The 16,843-nt window shown below is 43.0% G+C and overlaps 1 protein-coding gene across 2 annotated transcripts in view; it reads right to left on the bottom strand.

Moving 5' to 3' along the window:
• Positions 1–16,843, bottom strand: part of LOC109039877 (regulator of G-protein signaling 7) — an 88,933-nt gene that overhangs the window by 42,424 nt on the left and 29,666 nt on the right. For both annotated transcript variants that reach the window (XM_019055583.2, XM_019055582.2), the window contains exon 4: positions 3,077–3,127. In XM_019055583.2, coding sequence (XP_018911128.2) covers positions 3,077–3,127 — 51 coding nt within the window. The remainder of the gene's footprint in view (positions 1–3,076; positions 3,128–16,843) is intronic.

Genomic DNA, 16,843 nt, shown 5'->3' with positions numbered 1-16,843 from the left:
ACTCGGAGAGTTTAAAATTGAGACCATCACGAGTCTCGGAAGAAAGCGAGGTTATTTCATTCCTCAAAACTCGCTGGTCGATCGATGGTTCTATCTAACTTCTACCTCGCTCTCATCACACAATTTAATTCGAGAAAATCACTATGAGTGTGACAATTTGTTGAATCAATTTTATCAGAACGGAATAATTATAGAGACACTATTTCAGCCGAGTGGGGAGGAGAGAGAGGGGTTGTCAGAATAAAGCGAAAACCCTCCTAAAAAGATGCCTCTTTTTTCGGGGACCCGGGAAGTTTATTGGACCACATTTTGCAATGGACCACTAGATAAGGTACGAATTTCAGCATTCTGATACATGTTTCTTAACCAAAATTGTACGTAAAACACGATGCATACAACGAAAATTACCGAAATTAACTCCTTACGAAGATATTTAATGATTCTTAATGCGTGAATTCAAACCACCCGCTCATGAAAACACAATGCTCTACGTGATTCACATCGCGCGCTAAACGTTATCATGACAGTCTCTGCGATATAAAAATCTGGCAACCTTAATCTTGACGCTTTGGCTCAGTTATAGCAAATTGCTAATAGTTTGAACAATACATGATGGGAAATGAACATTGCTCGATTGAGAAGCTTGCTGAAACCGTTGTAGTGGGCGATTTGACTCACGTAGAGTTTTGAGTTTCTTGTGAGCGGGCAGTTCAAATTCCTCGTAACCAATGTGAAATAAAAACGTTAATATCTTCGTTAGGAGTTGGTTTCCGTAATTTTCGTTGTGTGAATCGTTTTCCACGTGAAATTTTGGTTAAGAAACATGTATCAGATCGCTTAAATTCGTACCTTGTCTAATGGTCCATTAGTGTCTACTATTTCTCATTCATTCACAAAAGCACCGCCTGCCTTTAACGGGAATAAAATGACAATTACGTCGTTTCTAAAATTATCCAGAAATAGTTGATCCTTATATCAAAGTGCAGTCCCCTTGAAGTAATTTTAAAATGAAACCTTGTAATAAGAAACTCCTAAATTATAATTTTTAGAGCGTCAGAGCTGGTTAATGCGATACAGCAATGTAAAGTTTCAATTTGTAGCATACCTACGTGTCGTCACCTTCCGGCCAAAGTATCACAAGCGCCATGCAACATTGCCAAATTTCCGCCGCCCTTTTAATCATTTACAGAGAAATTTCTCAACGAAGCTGTCCGGAAATTTCACTGAATTTTTTCTATATTGCCGATAAAATTCAATAAATTTTCAAACAGATTCAACCGACAATTTCTCTGTAAAGAAATAAGACGACGGCGGAAATTTTGAAACGTCGCATGGCGTTTCTGGTACTTTGGCCGGAATGTGACGATATGTAGGTATGCTACAAATTAAAATTATATGCAAAGGCATATGGAAGCACTCCTCTATGTGTGCGAAAAATTTGAACTTGGTATTGCTCTGCGGCACATAAACCAGCTAAGATCCTGAGCTAAAAATCATGATAGAATAGATCTCGTATCGTAATCACGTTTTACTCTAACCAAGAGTAGATAGAATCCCAGAGTTGCCCGGAAACAAGCCCAAAAAGTACTTTTTTAGTGGCTTTTGGCTGGAAAAAGGGAGAAAACTAAAGGGAACAATCATCCATTGTCTCTGAACACAATTTGGAGAGGAGAAGACAGGAGAAGGTCACATTTGTGAGTAGGAGAAGATGAGAAATTGTCAACCATTTTGGGATCGAAAACTCTAATGTTTCTGGATTTCCAGGTTACAAAATAATAGATCGTGTTTAATAGAAATGCATAAAGGTTGCACCGAGCTAGAACCGAGAAGAGGAGGTTTAAAGAAGTATTATTCCTCTAAAAGGCTCAATGTTATTCGGACTAATTGGATGTATTTCTGCCAAACGGAACTATGTGCATTATGGCGAGAGCCCTGTTATGCATACATTCCTATGGATTTCAGGGCTTATGTCTTAATGCACATAGTTCCGTTTGGCAGATATACGTCCAATTAATAGGGTTTAATGTCTATTTTCAGGTTCAAAACATTTTCCTTAACTATACATTTGCGACTGAAAGAAAACTTAAGTCTACTTTTGGATTCAAAACTGCTCTCAGCTCATTTTTCTCCAAAATACGACTATGGTGCGTTGCTATCAGACCCGATTCAAATACTGATCGAGAACCAGTAGCGTGGCAAACTTTGCTATATCGTCACCTTCCAGGCAAAGTATCACAAGCGCCATGCGACGTTTAAAAATTTCCGCCGCTATTTTATTTTTTTACGGAGAAATTGTTCAACGAAGCTGTCCGAAAATTTCACTGAATTTTCTTTGTGCTGCCGATAAAATTTAGTGAAATTTCCAAACAGATTCAACGAACAATTTCTCAGTAAAGAAATAAAATGGCGGCGGAAATTTTGAAACGTCGCATGGCGCTTGTGATACTTTGCCTGGAAGGTGACGATATATCGATTGATCTGCCATTTAAACCTATAGAAAAATATCGATAAACAGGGTGTTCGCAACGAACATCCGGACGAATCGGATGTATTTCTGCCAAACGGAACTATGTGTACTTAGACATGAGCCCTGAGACCATTAAGAACGACGAGGCTCACGTCATGATGCACGCGTAGTTCCGTTTGGCAGAGATACGTCCAATCGATTCTTTACCATACCTTCAAAGGGGAAAAAATCGATAACAATCGATCATCCACGCCTCGTCGAGAGCTTGCAAAACAGCGGCGACTCTAGAAATATAGCAACACCGGTTTTTGTCCCTTTAAATGCATATAAAAAATTAATATTTGTCGAGGAAGTTTGCCTCATCTCAAATCGATTATTTGTAATGAATTTAATGGAAGAAAAACAGTGTTGCGCACTTTGCGAGAATCCTTACTAGTACAGAAAGGGGGTGTGAGGGGTGTAAGGGGGGGGGGGGGGTCTGAGTGTGGGGTTGCGTGCGGGCAGCAATTATTTTTTAATTTGGGACAGGTTCTTCAAAGCTGACATCTTGGTCATGATTGGAGGAAAGCGATCATGGAGAATACATTTTTACACGTTGGTTTGCCTCACCTGATTCTTCTATGTCCAAGTGTTCCATGAGCCACTCGATTAGATCATACCCTGAAACAAAAAGAAACAACATGGTATTCATTTTCATGGATTTTTTCTTGGCAGCCGAAGGGTCCTATGCATCATAGACTCTGAGGCCATACGAGGTTATTTGGACTGCATTTTGCAATTTGGAACTATAAATTCTGGTTCTTCTGGAAAAACACTTATTTGCATAGGGAAACTAATGGCACATACGTTGTTTTTAAACCGGGCTAGAATCTATAGGTCCAAATTGCAAAATGTAGTCCATTTAACACTCTTAAACTAGAAAACGTCTCTGCAGCTTGATTGTTGAAACTGTAACTGGCCATTTCGACAAGATAAATCGAGACATAGCTCTATCTGCGCCTTGTAATATATTGATTTTTGATACTTGTTAGGTTGATGTAAATTTCAACAATAAGGCTGCTGGTCTAAGAGATGTGTTCTCAAGTTGCATGTTTGTTGTGATTCTTTTCTCAAAATTTCCAGCCTCTGAATCCTGCGATTCTATCACTGGATCCGGAATGCGGACAGTATGTAATATACGTTACAGATACAGGCAGTCAGAAATTGCCGAGAATGCTCCTTGAGGCGCCTTCAAATTCTAGTGAGACTCTCCGCTTTGCCAGGCTGTTAGTTTGGTTGCCTATCCGAGCCAAGTGTAACTAAGGTCACTGACTTCGCTACACCCACTCTCGGATGTGCCGGCTGGTAGCTAATGCCATACATTTGGACGTATTTCTGCCAACCGGAACTATGTGCATTATGACGTGAGTCCTTTTGTGCATCAATTCTTATGGGTCTCAGAGCTCATATCTTAATGCACATAGTTCCGTTTGACAGAAATACGTCCATTTAAGAGGAAGAAAAATAACTGCTTGAATTCTGAGCATAATAATCAGTGCTTCATACAAATATCTTCCCCTCACACTGGAAAAAAAAACACACTGGATGTAGAGTCCAGACCCTTGAAAACATTGACAAGAAAAAATACTCTTGATTCAATCGGATTTTTGCTTGAATCAAAACGAAATCCGCTTAAATTTAGAGGCTTGGTTCTTGATTTAAGCTAGATTCTGATTGAATCAAGAGTACTTTTTCTTGTCGATGTTTTTAAAAGTCTGGACTCTAGATCCAATGTGTTTTTTTTTTTCCAGTGCAGTCTTGTGCTGATACGCGGTAGAGCCAAAAATGTTTGACTCAAATTGAATTTTTTAACTTATTGCTTTTCTTTGAAAATAGTCAGGACCCAGCACTATTTACCACCTTGTTTCATTCGTTTCGGGTCACATTTTTAGCGTCTTTTTCTAATCAATGCTTTCTATTTTGTATTTTTACACCTGAATTTTTATATATTTTTATTCAACACAAACAGATCGCAATTTATCAGCGATTTCTAATTGCCTGCGACTTGTATGCACTGAGAAAAAATCTCAGTAAAACGAACCGCCGAGTTTCCCTGGTAAAAATTGGCAGTAGAATCTATGTTTCAAAATACCATAGACCTATAGCCGGCTGTAAGATTTCTGATAGCTTCTATAGCCAGCAACACAATTTCTTATAGCCTTTTATAGCCGATGGCGATTAAGCAACAGCCTGGCGATAAAGTGCATGCTAAACGTTACTACTTACGGACGCTAGGACTTACTGAGTTTTTGGACTACCGCTCTCTTTTTGGGCCGTAGTATCTTGATTTATTTTGCCAGGAAAGCTCCGTACTTTTGATGGATGCCTGCCATTACTAATATATTAGAGCGCCTTCAGTTTCGTATGATACTGTGCAATACCTCCAGTGTGAAATAGTTGCTTCAAGCGCCGTGGCAGGCGGACAGCCAGCGCGAAACACGCATTGGCGCCTACAAACCTAACAGGGATATTTCACGCGTTGCGCAATGCGTGAAGTATCCCTGTTAGGTTTGTAGGCGCCGGTGCATCGTCGCTCCGCTTTTTGTTAGGCTCTAATATTTAATCTCGCGGAGTCAGCGTTTTTCAACTCATGACTTTGAAATTTTTGCACACTCTATATGAATTATTCTCATTTTAATTGATGAAAAAAATATGTAGTAAAGGAAAATATAATGTGCGTTTTGTAAATTATAAGGTGATTCTGTACAAACGTAAGGATTTACAAAGCACAAAAATTTCTACACAATTTCTCATAGCCTTTTATAGCCGATGGCGAAAAAGCAACAGCCCGGCGATAAAGTACGTAAAGCCCGGCGATAGGAACTATAGCCCAGCTGTATAATTTTTTATCGCTTCGTGTAGCCCGGCCGTATGATTTTTTCCATTTTCTACAGCCAGCTATATGATTTTCTATCGCCCTCTTCAGTCGGCTATAAGAACTCCTATGGTATTTGAAACGCAGCTCCTATCGCCATATTTACCAGGGTTAATAGGCGCTTTTCACTGTATAGAGATATGAGCATTCAGTCGCATGAACAAACCTCTTTGGTTCAGAACAGAAGTTGGGTACAGTGAATCGAGGTTTCACATCGACAAACTGAAGGTTCAGTTCCAGAGAGCAGCACGGCGTGCTTTGCGATTATATCGATTAATCTGTCATTTAAACCCACAGAAAAAGATCGATGAACAAGTTGTTCGCAACGAACACCTTAATGATAAGTTCTTAGGGAGTTTTAAATGCCTAAATATCCAGAGTCGATCATTATAACCGTGACTTGTCGTTTTGCGGGGTTGGCAACAGTCATTTGGAATAAAGGAGAGTGTTTGGATAACGAGTGTTCCTAAAGGTGATCTCGATTTTCCAGGGAGCCTTGTTGCCTAGGAGCCCACTATGAACTCGGTGAAGTCTCAATTTTCAAGGTTGGCAGCAGTAATCCCGAAAAAAGGAGAGTGCGTAGATACAGCGTGTTCCTAAAAGTGATCCCAATCTTCCGCGGATCCTTGTTGCTAAGGAGCCCAGTATCAACTTGGTGAATTTTCAATTTTCACGGTTGGCAGCAGTCGTCCCCGTCGGAGGCGGAAAGCGCGGATACAGGGTGTTCCAAATAACCGACCTGCACGGCTCATCGATGCTTTGTTCGAATGGGGGCGGCAGTTCGTGGATCGGGGAATTCCCAATTTGCACGGTTGGCATCGGTCAGCACTGATCGAGAAAGGAAGCGATGATACAGCGTGTTCCGAAAACTGATCTAGAAGATTCTTGGATGCTTGCTGCCAAGAGAGGCACGCTTTAGTTACAGTGACTTCTCATTTGCGCGGTTGGCAGCAGTCATTCGGAATAAAGGAGAGTGTGTAGATACAGAGTGTTCCTAGAGGTGATCTCGATTTTCCAGGGATCCTTGTTGCCCAGGAGCCCACTATGAACTCGGTGAAGTCTCGATTTTCATGGTTGGCAGCAGTCATCCCGAAAAAAGGAGAGTGCGTAGATACAGCGTGTTCCTAAAAGTGATCCCAATCTTCCACGGATCCTTGTTGCTAAGGAGCCCAGTATCAACTTGGTGAATTTTCAATTTTCACGGTTGGCAGCAGTCGTCCCCGTCGGAGGCGGAAAGCGCGGATACAGGGTGTTCCAATTAACCGACCTGCACGGCTCATCGATGCTTTGTTCGAATGGGGGCGGCAGTTCGTGGTCGGGGAATTCCCAATTTGCACGGTTGGCATCAGTCGGCACCGATCGAGAAAGGAAGCGATGATACAGCGTGTTCCGAAAACTGATCTAGAAGATTCTTGGATGCTTGCTGCCAAGAGAGGCACGCTTTAGTTACAGTGACTTCTCAATTTGCGCGGTTGGCAGCAGTCATTCGGAATAAAGGAGAGTGTGTAGATACAGAGTGTTCCTAAAGGTGATCTCGATTTTCCAGGGATCCTTGTTGCCCAGGAGCCCACTATGAACTCGGTGAAGTCTCGATTTTCATGGTTGGCAGCAGTCATCCCGAAAAAAGGAGAGTGCGTAGATACAGCGTGTTCCTAAAAGTGATCCCAATCTTCCACGGATCCTTGTTGCTAAGGAGCCCAGTATCAACTTGGTGAATTTTCAATTTTCACGGTTGGCAGCAGTCGTCCCCGTCGGAGGCGGAAAGCGCGGATACAGGGTGTTCCAAATAACCGACCTGCACGGCTCATCGACGCTTTGTTCGAATGGGGGCGGCAGTTCGTGATCGGGGAATTCCCAATTTGCACGGTTGGCATCGGTCAGCACTGATCGAGAAAGGAAGCGATGATACAGCGTGTTCCGAAAACTGATCTAGAAGATTCTTGGATGCTTGCTGCCAAGAGAGGCACGCTTTAGTTACAGTGACTTCTCAATTTGCGCGGTTGGCAGCAGTCATTCGGAATAAAGGAGAGTGTGTAGATACAGAGTGTTCCTAAAGGTGATCTCGATTTTCCAGGGATCCTTGTTGCCCAGGAGCCCACTATGAACTCGGTGAAGTCTCGATTTTCATGGTTGGCAGCAGTCATCCCGAAAAAAGGAGAGTGCGTAGATACAGCGTGTTCCTAAAAGTGATCCCAATCTTCCACGGATCCTTGTTGCTAAGGAGCCCAGTATCAACTTGGTGAATTTTCAATTTTCACGGTTGGCAGCAGTCGTCCCCGTCGGAGGCGGAAAGCGCGGATACAGGGTGTTCCAAATAACCGACCTGCACGGCTCATCGATGCTTTGTTCGAATGGGGGCGGCAGTTCGTGATCGGGGAATTCCCAATTTGCACGGTTGGCATCGGTCAGCACTGATCGAGAAAGGAAGCGATGATACAGCGTGTTCCGAAAACTGATCTAGAAGATTCTTGGATGCTTGCTGCCAAGAGAGGCACGCTTTAGTTACAGTGACTTCTCAATTTGCGCGGTTGGCAGCAGTCATTCGGAATAAAGGAGAGTGTGTAGATACAGAGTGTTCCTAAAGGTGATCTCGATTTTCCAGGGATCCCTGTTGCCCAGGAGCCCACTATGAACTCGGTGAAGTCTCAATTTTCATGGTTGGCAGCAGTCATCCCGAAAAAAGGAGAGTGCGTAGATACAGCGTGTTCCTAAAAGTGATCCCAATCTTCCACGGATCCTTGTTGCTAAGGAGCCCGGTATCAACTTGGTGAATTTTCAATTTTCACGGTTGGCAGCAGTCGTCCCCGTCGGAGGCGGAAAGCGCGGATACAGGGTGTTCCAAATAACCGACCTGCACGGCTCATCGACGCTTTGTTCGAATGGGGGCGGCAGTTCGTGGATCGGGGAATTCCCAATTTGCACGGTTGGCATCGGTCAGCACTGATCGAGAAAGGAAGCGATGATACAGCGTGTTCCGAAAACTGATCTAGAAGATTCTTGGATGCTTGCTGCCAAGAGAGGCACGCTTTAGTTACAGTGACTTCTCAATTTGCGCGGTTGGCAGCAGTCATTCGGAATAAAGGAGAGTGTGTAGATACAGAGTGTTCCTAAAGGTGATCTCGATTTTCCAGGGATCCTTGTTGCCCAGGAGCCCACTATGAACTCGGTGAAGTCTCAATTTTCATGGTTGGCAGCAGTCATCCCGAAAAAAGGAGAGTGCGTAGATACAGCGTGTTCCTAAAAGTGATCCCAATCTTCCACGGATCCTTGTTGCTAAGGAGCCCGGTATCAACTTGGTGAATTTTCAATTTTCACGGTTGGCAGCAGTCGTCCCCGTCGGAGGCGGAAAGCGCGGATACAGGGTGTTCCAAATAACCGACCTGCACGGCTCATCGACGCTTTGTTCGAATGGGGGCGGCAGTTCGTGATCGGGGAATTCCCAATTTGCACGGTTGGCATCGGTCAGCACTGATCGAGAAAGGAAGCGATGATACAGCGTGTTCCGAAAACTGATCTAGAAGATTCTTGGATGCTTGCTGCCAAGAGAGGCACGCTTTAGTTACAGTGACTTCTCAATTTGCGCGGTTGGCAGCAGTCATTCGGAATAAAGGAGAGTGTGTAGATACAGAGTGTTCCTAAAGGTGATCTCGATTTTCCAGGGATCCTTGTTGCCCAGGAGCCCACTATGAACTCGGTGAAGTCTCAATTTTCATGGTTGGCAGCAGTCATCCCGAAAAAAGGAGAGTGCGTAGATACAGCGTGTTCCTAAAAGTGATCCCAATCTTCCACGGATCCTTGTTGCTAAGGAGCCCGGTATCAACTTGGTGAATTTTCAATTTTCACGGTTGGCAGCAGTCGTCCCCGTCGGAGGCGGGAAGCGCGGATACAGGGTGTTCCAAATAACCGACCTGCACGGCTCATCGACGCTTTGTTCGAATGGGGGCGGCAGTTCGTGGTCGGGGAATTCCCAATTTGCACGGTTGGCATCGGTCAGCACTGATCGAGAAAGGAAGCGATGATACAGCGTGTTCCGAAAACTGATCTAGAAGATTCTTGGATGCTTGCTGCCAAGAGAGGCACGCTTTAGTTACAGTGACTTCTCAATTTGCGCGGTTGGCAGCAGTCATTCGGAATAAAGGAGAGTGTGTAGATACAGAGTGTTCCTAAAGGTGATCTCGATTTTCCAGGGATCCTTGTTGCCCAGGAGCCCACTATGAACTCGGTGAAGTCTCAATTTTCATGGTTGGCAGCAGTCATCCCGAAAAAAGGAGAGTGCGTAGATACAGCGTGTTCCTAAAAGTGATCCCAATCTTCCACGGATCCTTGTTGCTAAGGAGCCCAGTATCAACGTTGGTGAATTTTCAATTTTCACGGTTGGCAGCAGTCGTCCCCGTCGGAGGCGGAAAGCGCGGATACAGGGTGTTCCAAATAACCGACCTGCACGGCTCATCGATGCTTTGTTCGAATGGGGGCGGCAGTTTGTGATCGGGGAATTCCCAATTTGCACGGTTGGCATCGGTCAGCACTGATCGAGAAAGGAAGCGATGATACAGCGTGTTCCGAAAACTGATCTAGAAGATTCTTGCATGCTTGCTGCCAAGAGAGGCACGCTTTAGTCACAGTGACTTCTCAATTTGCGCGGTTGGCAGCAGTCATTCGGAATAAAGGAGAGTGTGTAGATACAGAGTGTTCCTAAAGGTGATCTCGATTTTCCAGGGATCCTTGTTGCCCAGGAGCCCACTATGAACTCGGTGAAGTCTCAATTTTCATGGTTGGCAGCAGTCATCCAGAAAAGAGGGAGGTGCGTAGATACAGCGTGTTCCTAAAAGTGATCCCAATCTTCCACGGATCCTTGTTGCTAAGGAGCCCAGTATCAACTTGGTGAATTTTCAATTTTCACGGTTGGCAGCAGTCGTCCCCGTCGGAGGCGGAAAGCGCGGATACAGGGTGTTCCAATTAACCGACCTGCACGGCTCATCGATGCTTTGTTCGAATGGGGGCGGCAGTTCGTGATCGGGGAATTCCCAATTTGCACGGTTGGCATCAGTCGGCACCGATCGAGAAAGGAAGCGATGATACAGCGTGTTCCGTAAAACTGATCTAGAAGATCCTTGGATGCTTGCTGCCAAGAGAGGCACGCTTTAGTTACAGTGACTTCTCAATTTGCGCGGTTGGCAGCAGTCATTCGGAATAAAGGAGAGTGTGTAGATACAGAGTGTTCCTAAAGGTGATCTCGATTTTCCAGGGATCCTTGTTGCCCAGGAGCCCACTATGAACTCGGTGAAGTCTCAATTTTCATGGTTGGCAGCAGTCATCCCGAAAAAAGGAGAGTGTGTAGATACAGCGTGTTCCTAAAAGTGATCCCAATCTTCCACGGATCCTTGTTGCTAAGGAGCCCAGTATCAACTTGGTGAATTTTCAATTTTCACGGTTGGCAGCAGTCGTCCCCGTCGGAGGCGGAAAGCGCGGATACAGGGTGTTCCAAATAACCGACCTGCACGGCTCATCGATGCTTTGTTCGAATGGGGGCGGCAGTTTGTGATCGGGGAATTCCCAATTTGCACGGTTGGCATCGGTCAGCACTGATCGAGAAAGGAAGCGATGATACAGCGTGTTCCGAAAACTGATCTAGAAGATTCTTGGATGCTTGCTGCCAAGAGAGGCACGCTTTAGTTACAGTGACTTCTCGATTTGCGCGGTTGGCAGCAGTCATTCGGAATAAAGGAGAGTGTGTAGATACAGAGTGTTCCTAAAGGTGATCTCGATTTTCCAGGGAGCCTTGTTGCCCAGGAGCCCACTATGAACTCGGTGAAGTCTCAATTTTCATGGTTGGCAGCAGTCATCCCGAAAAAAGGAGAGTGTGTAGATACAGCGTGTTCCTAAAAGTGATCCCAATCTTCCACGGATCCTTGTTGCTAAGGAGCCCAGCATCAACTTGGTGAATTTTCAATTTTCACGGTTGGCAGCAGTCATCCGCGTCGGAGGCGGAAAGCGCGGATACAGGGTGTTCCAAATAACCGACCTGCACGGCTCATCGATGCTTTGTTCGAATGGGGGCGGTAGTTTGTGGTCGGGGAATTCCCAATTTGCACGGTTGGCATCGGTCAGCACTGATCGAGAAGGAAGCGATGATACAGCGTGTTCCGAAAACTGATCTAGAAGATTCTTGGATGCTTGCTGCCAAGAGAGGCACGCTTTAGTTACAGTGACTTCTCGATTTGCGCGGTTGGCAGCAGTCATTCGGAATAAAGGAGAGTGTGTAGATACAGAGTGTTCCTAAAGGTGATCTCGATTTTCCAGGGATCCTTGTTGCCCAGGAGCCCACTATGAACTCGGTGAAGTCTCAATTTTCATGGTTGGCAGCAGTCATCCCGAAAAAAGGAGAGTGTGTAGATACAGCGTGTTCCTAAAAGTGATCCCAATCTTCCACGGATCCTTGTTGCTAAGGAGCCCAGCATCAACTTGGTGAATTTTCAATTTTCACGGTTGGCAGCAGTCGTCCCCGTCGGAGGCGGAAAGCGCGGATACAGGGTGTTCCAAATAACCGACCTGCACGGCTCATCGATGCTTTGTTCGAATGGGGGCGGCAGTTTGTGATCGGGGAATTCCCAATTTGCACGGTTGGCATCGGTCAGCACTGATCGAGAAAGGAAGCGATGATACAGCGTGTTCCGAAAACTGATCTAGAAGATTCTTGGATGCTTGCTGCCAAGAGAGGCACGCTTTAGTTACAGTGACTTCTCAATTTGCGCGGTTGGCAGCAGTCATTCGAAATAAAGGAGAGTGTGTAGATACAGAGTGTTCCTAAAGGTGAACTCGATTTTCGAGGGAGCCTTGTTGCCCAGGAGCCCACTATGAACTCGGTGAAGTCTCAATTTTCATGGTTGGCAGCAGTCATCCCGAAAAAAGGAGAGTGTGTAGATACAGCGTGTTCCTAAAAGTGATCCCAATCTTCCCCGCATCCTTGTTGCTAAGGAGCCCAGTATCAAGTTTGTGAATTTTCAGTTTTCACGGTTGGCAGCAGTCGTCCCCGTCGGAGGCGGGAAGCGCGGATACAGGGTGTTTCAAATAACCGACCTGCACGTCTCATCGATGCTTTGTTCGGATGGGGGCTGCAGTTTGTGGTCGGGGAATTCCCAATTTGCACGGTTGGCATCGGTCAGCACTGATCGAATAAGGAACCGATGATACAGCGTGTTCCGAAAACTGATCTAGAAGATTCATGGATGCTTGCTGCCAAGAGAGGCACGCTTTAGCCCTAGTAGCATGATTCACTTTCCCCTTATTCCTAACAAACGTATAAGGAATTAATACCGGTTATATAAGCATCATTTTAACTAAAGTTTATATATCGTGTATATAAGTTTTATATAAAATGCCCATGAAAATAATTATTCATATTTTCAGAAGATAACTTTTATATAAAATTTATATACTTGAGGAAGGGTTTTTATAAATTTTCTTTATATGCATAGTATCCTTTTGCTTAATTTGCTTAATATAACTGTTATATAAATGACCTGAATGACTTTAACGTAAACCTATCTCATTTTCATGAATGATGATGATGATCTCATTTCAATGAACACCCTCGACTCTCAGACTGCGTGGGATAGGTATTATTAGAGGTACTAGTGGCTCCGAGACGAGTTAAAAGGGGATATTTCGGCACACAATCCGAGGAGCCCTGTTACCTCAGTTGGTAGCGTGTCTGGCTCATAACCCTGCCCAGTTAGACAGCAATATTTTAAAAATATTTTAAAAATATTGAAATTTAATATATTTTTAAAAGGTTTTTCATGTATTTTTAAAATATTTTCAAAAGTACTTTTGAAATACAATCAATGAATATTTTTTAAACATTTTAAAAATATATTAAAAATATAAAAAATTAAAATTTTTAAAATAATATTTTATAATATTTTTAAAGTATATCATAATTATTTTTGTTAATATTTTAAAAATATTATTAAATATTATTTTAAAAATTTTGATTTTTTTTAAAATGTTTAAATTAATATTATAAAAATATAAAAGAAAAAAGGAAATGATAATAATAATAAATAAATAACATAAATACATCGACATAAATTCAAACTAGAAAAAGGCCCAAATAATTAAAACTGGAAAAAGACGCAATTATAAAGTTAAAAAATAGACAGAGAGAGAGAGTTAAAAAAATAGAGATAGTTAGAAAAAATGATAGTTAAAAATCATGATAGTTAAAAAAAAGAGAGAGCTAAAAAAATGAGAGAGAGTTAAAAAAAATGAAAATGAAAAAATTACATCATGAAATAAAAAACAATAAATTGATAAATAATAAATAATAAAGTCTGGTAAAATATCATAAGAATCCGTCAATAAACAAACATATTACGGACTCAGAGGCCTGCGATAGTTAAGAGATTGAATTTAGGGGCCCATCTATGTCAAGCCTGGCTGGTCTGGTGGTAAGGTACTGGACTTCGGATTGCAACTCCATCCCGAGGCGTGGGTTCTAATCCCGACTAGGACGCCGCGGATTTAAGGTAAGTCACAACTCTACGATGATCCACCACCTCGTAGAAACGCATATGAAAACTTGCTCACTTCATAACTAGAGTGCGCTACCAGCCAGGAAGAATAATGAAAATTCATTTTATACACTCTTTGAATTTGATTATATAACTTTTATACTAAGGGTTACATAATAATGTAAACTTTTAACTAAAAAACTTTACATCCATTACATAAACAATGAATATTCTTTAGCTTGTGGTTATTTACGGTTTATACTTTTAAAAACAAATTTTTTATATAACTCTGCTACTAGGGTAACGTCTTATTACTGATTTCAGAGGGTTTTCTTACGATCCGGGCTGAAAAAAAATTTCTCTATAAAAATAAACTCTAATCTTAAGTAATGTTTGATTCCTACGACCGAAAAGTTCAGTGCGTCGTAAGCACCGAACGCTCTGCTTACGACCGAATTTTTTTCGCCGTGAAGTAACCATTTTCAAAATAGCGCATCACCCCTTCTCGGATTCCCGTTATTTTCCGGGTTTATTCTCCGCCTTTCGTCGGCCAATTTGGCGGCGCTGTTATCAAACGTTCTAAATGCGTCCCGACCTGAAGACTCAACATTCAACGACCCCTAGCCCAACACCCTCCCCTAGCCCAACACCCCCCCCCCCCTAGCCCAACACCTTCCCCTCCCGCGCTGCCCCGCCCGCCTAATCCATTTTTGCCGAGTTCATAACTCAATCGCTGACATTTTCCAGCGGGAGACATCTGCTTTCAGGAAGCGAGTATGGAAATTGAATGAATGAACCTATGAAAATAAAATCAATTATAGAGAGCGCGTCTGTCAGTTCGCCCTAAAATTGTTTAGATTTATATTTTCGTAGAGCGCGCTACTAGAGTGCTTGTTTTTAAGCTGCTTTGCGGTATTCTCAGTCGATTTCGAGTTGTAATTTCGAATTGGCATAGCTTTTCTCACACTGAAAGTGTAGTGATCTATCCGCAGGCAATGGGCGTGAATGGTCGGTATTTCCCCATTTGAGGCAGTGGTAAATAATCGATTAATCGAGGTGCTCGTTGCAAACACCCTGATTATCGATCCTTGTCCATATGTTTAAATGACGGACCAATCGATATATCGCAAAGCACGCCACTGAGAGGAGAAAACTTCAAGTTTGTTTATTGAGAAAAAAACCTCAGCTACTAAACTTCGGATCATTTGAACACAAAATTTTTTCGACTCAGGGGGCTGATTATGGGGCCTAACCGGCAAATCTATAGACAAAGGAGACTTAGGGAAAATGGAGCGATCTTATTGGTGGAAACGGGTGGCTGCAATGAACAAATGAGGTGTGTAATAGACTAACTAACAGAAATCCACTAGAGGCCCTATAGTTAGTCCATCATTTCCCTCTAATAGTCAATTACATCCACCCGTATCAACCAATAGGGTAGCTCCATTCCCTCTTTGTCTTCTTTGTTTATCGCTTTAACTATCAATTTCAAGAAGTAGCACGTAAATAATCAAAATTTTCGATCATAATTTAAGTATCATTTAGCTAATACTTTCGGTTAGCTGAAATAAAAATTTGGTTTCTGTGGCCTGTGTATAAATATTCTCCCTCCTATGTTTCTTTGACCTCAATTTTTTTCTTCAATCCATTTCAGTCACACCCTTTTTCGATGAATCTCCTAATTATTATAGAAAAAATTTCCGTAGTTTTTGGTAAAAAGCCAGTCAGAGCGTTCCTCGCAATGTCACGTCAACCGATCAATTAGTCATGATAACGCTTACCAAAATGCAACTTTTCCACTTTCATAATTTGATTGCATTTTGCAAAAAGAAACCAAGAGTATTCCAATGTTGCTAAGATTGTGCAACTTTTTTTACCTTGCAAATGTATACCTATCCTCGAAATAAATTCATCTATACTCCTGATAAATTATGAATTCGAGACGAGAGTTACCTTTGAAAATGTATTTTTTTGCGTGATTTCTGTAATTTTTTGCAAATAATGTAAGTTGCACAATCAATCATGGCTACATTGAAATGCTCTTGGTTCCTTTTTGCAAAATGAAATTCAATTATGCACCGGTGGCAATCCTCTCCAATTGGCAACGCCGTTTTTCCTTCATTTAACTCTATTGTAAATAATCGATTCTTGATGAGGAAGCCTGCCTCACCTAAAATCGATATGTATAACGATTATTTTACTCACACTTAAATTGGCGAAGCCGAGCATTGCCAACTTTCAAGGATCGCCGCCGTTATGCATGTTGCATGGTCAAAATATGAAGGCTCTGTGGCGCTTGCCAAATAACAGAGTGTGGAGCGTCTCTATTTTTCTATCTCAGAAAAACGATTGTGAGGGATAGATGGGGCTGTTAGTGAGCCTCTCAAGAAAACTGATCTACCCCAAGAGAAAGATCGTAATCGCTCCGAGGGCGAAATCTTTTTAAGATGTTAAGATGGCACCAATGCGGGGGTGCTACGACCTACGTTCACGTTGTGGGGCGCATGTGCTCACTGGTGCACCCCTCCTCTCTCGCTACCCCTGCTCGGCGGGGCTCCTCCCCCGAACCCCCTCCGTGGTTCGCTGCTCCCCTCCAAACACTGCCACGCTGGCATACATATGGAGATTACACGGCGTGCACAAGTTTTTTACCGCTCTCTTGCCGTTTGCCGAAATGTGTTGGAATTTCGTATGGTAGAAGGCAGTGGCGTGGCGTGAATGATCGATTATCGATATCTCCCCATTTGAATCTGTGGTAAAGAATCGATTATTAAGGTGTTCGCTGCGAACACCCTGTTAATCGATCCTTTTCCATAGATTTAAATGACAGATCAATCGATATATCGCAAAGCACGCCACGCCACTGGTAGAAGGAAAACAGGTGTGGACATTGAACCGACTCGTACGTCACCAGTCGCGAGGCGTGCTTTGCGATACATCGATTGATGT

This window comes from Bemisia tabaci, chromosome 5, assembly GCF_918797505.1.
Source record: "Bemisia tabaci chromosome 5, PGI_BMITA_v3".
In the NCBI taxonomy this organism is placed as follows: Eukaryota; Metazoa; Arthropoda; class Insecta; order Hemiptera; family Aleyrodidae; genus Bemisia; species Bemisia tabaci.
This window is presented reverse-complemented; position numbering and strand designations above follow the sequence as displayed.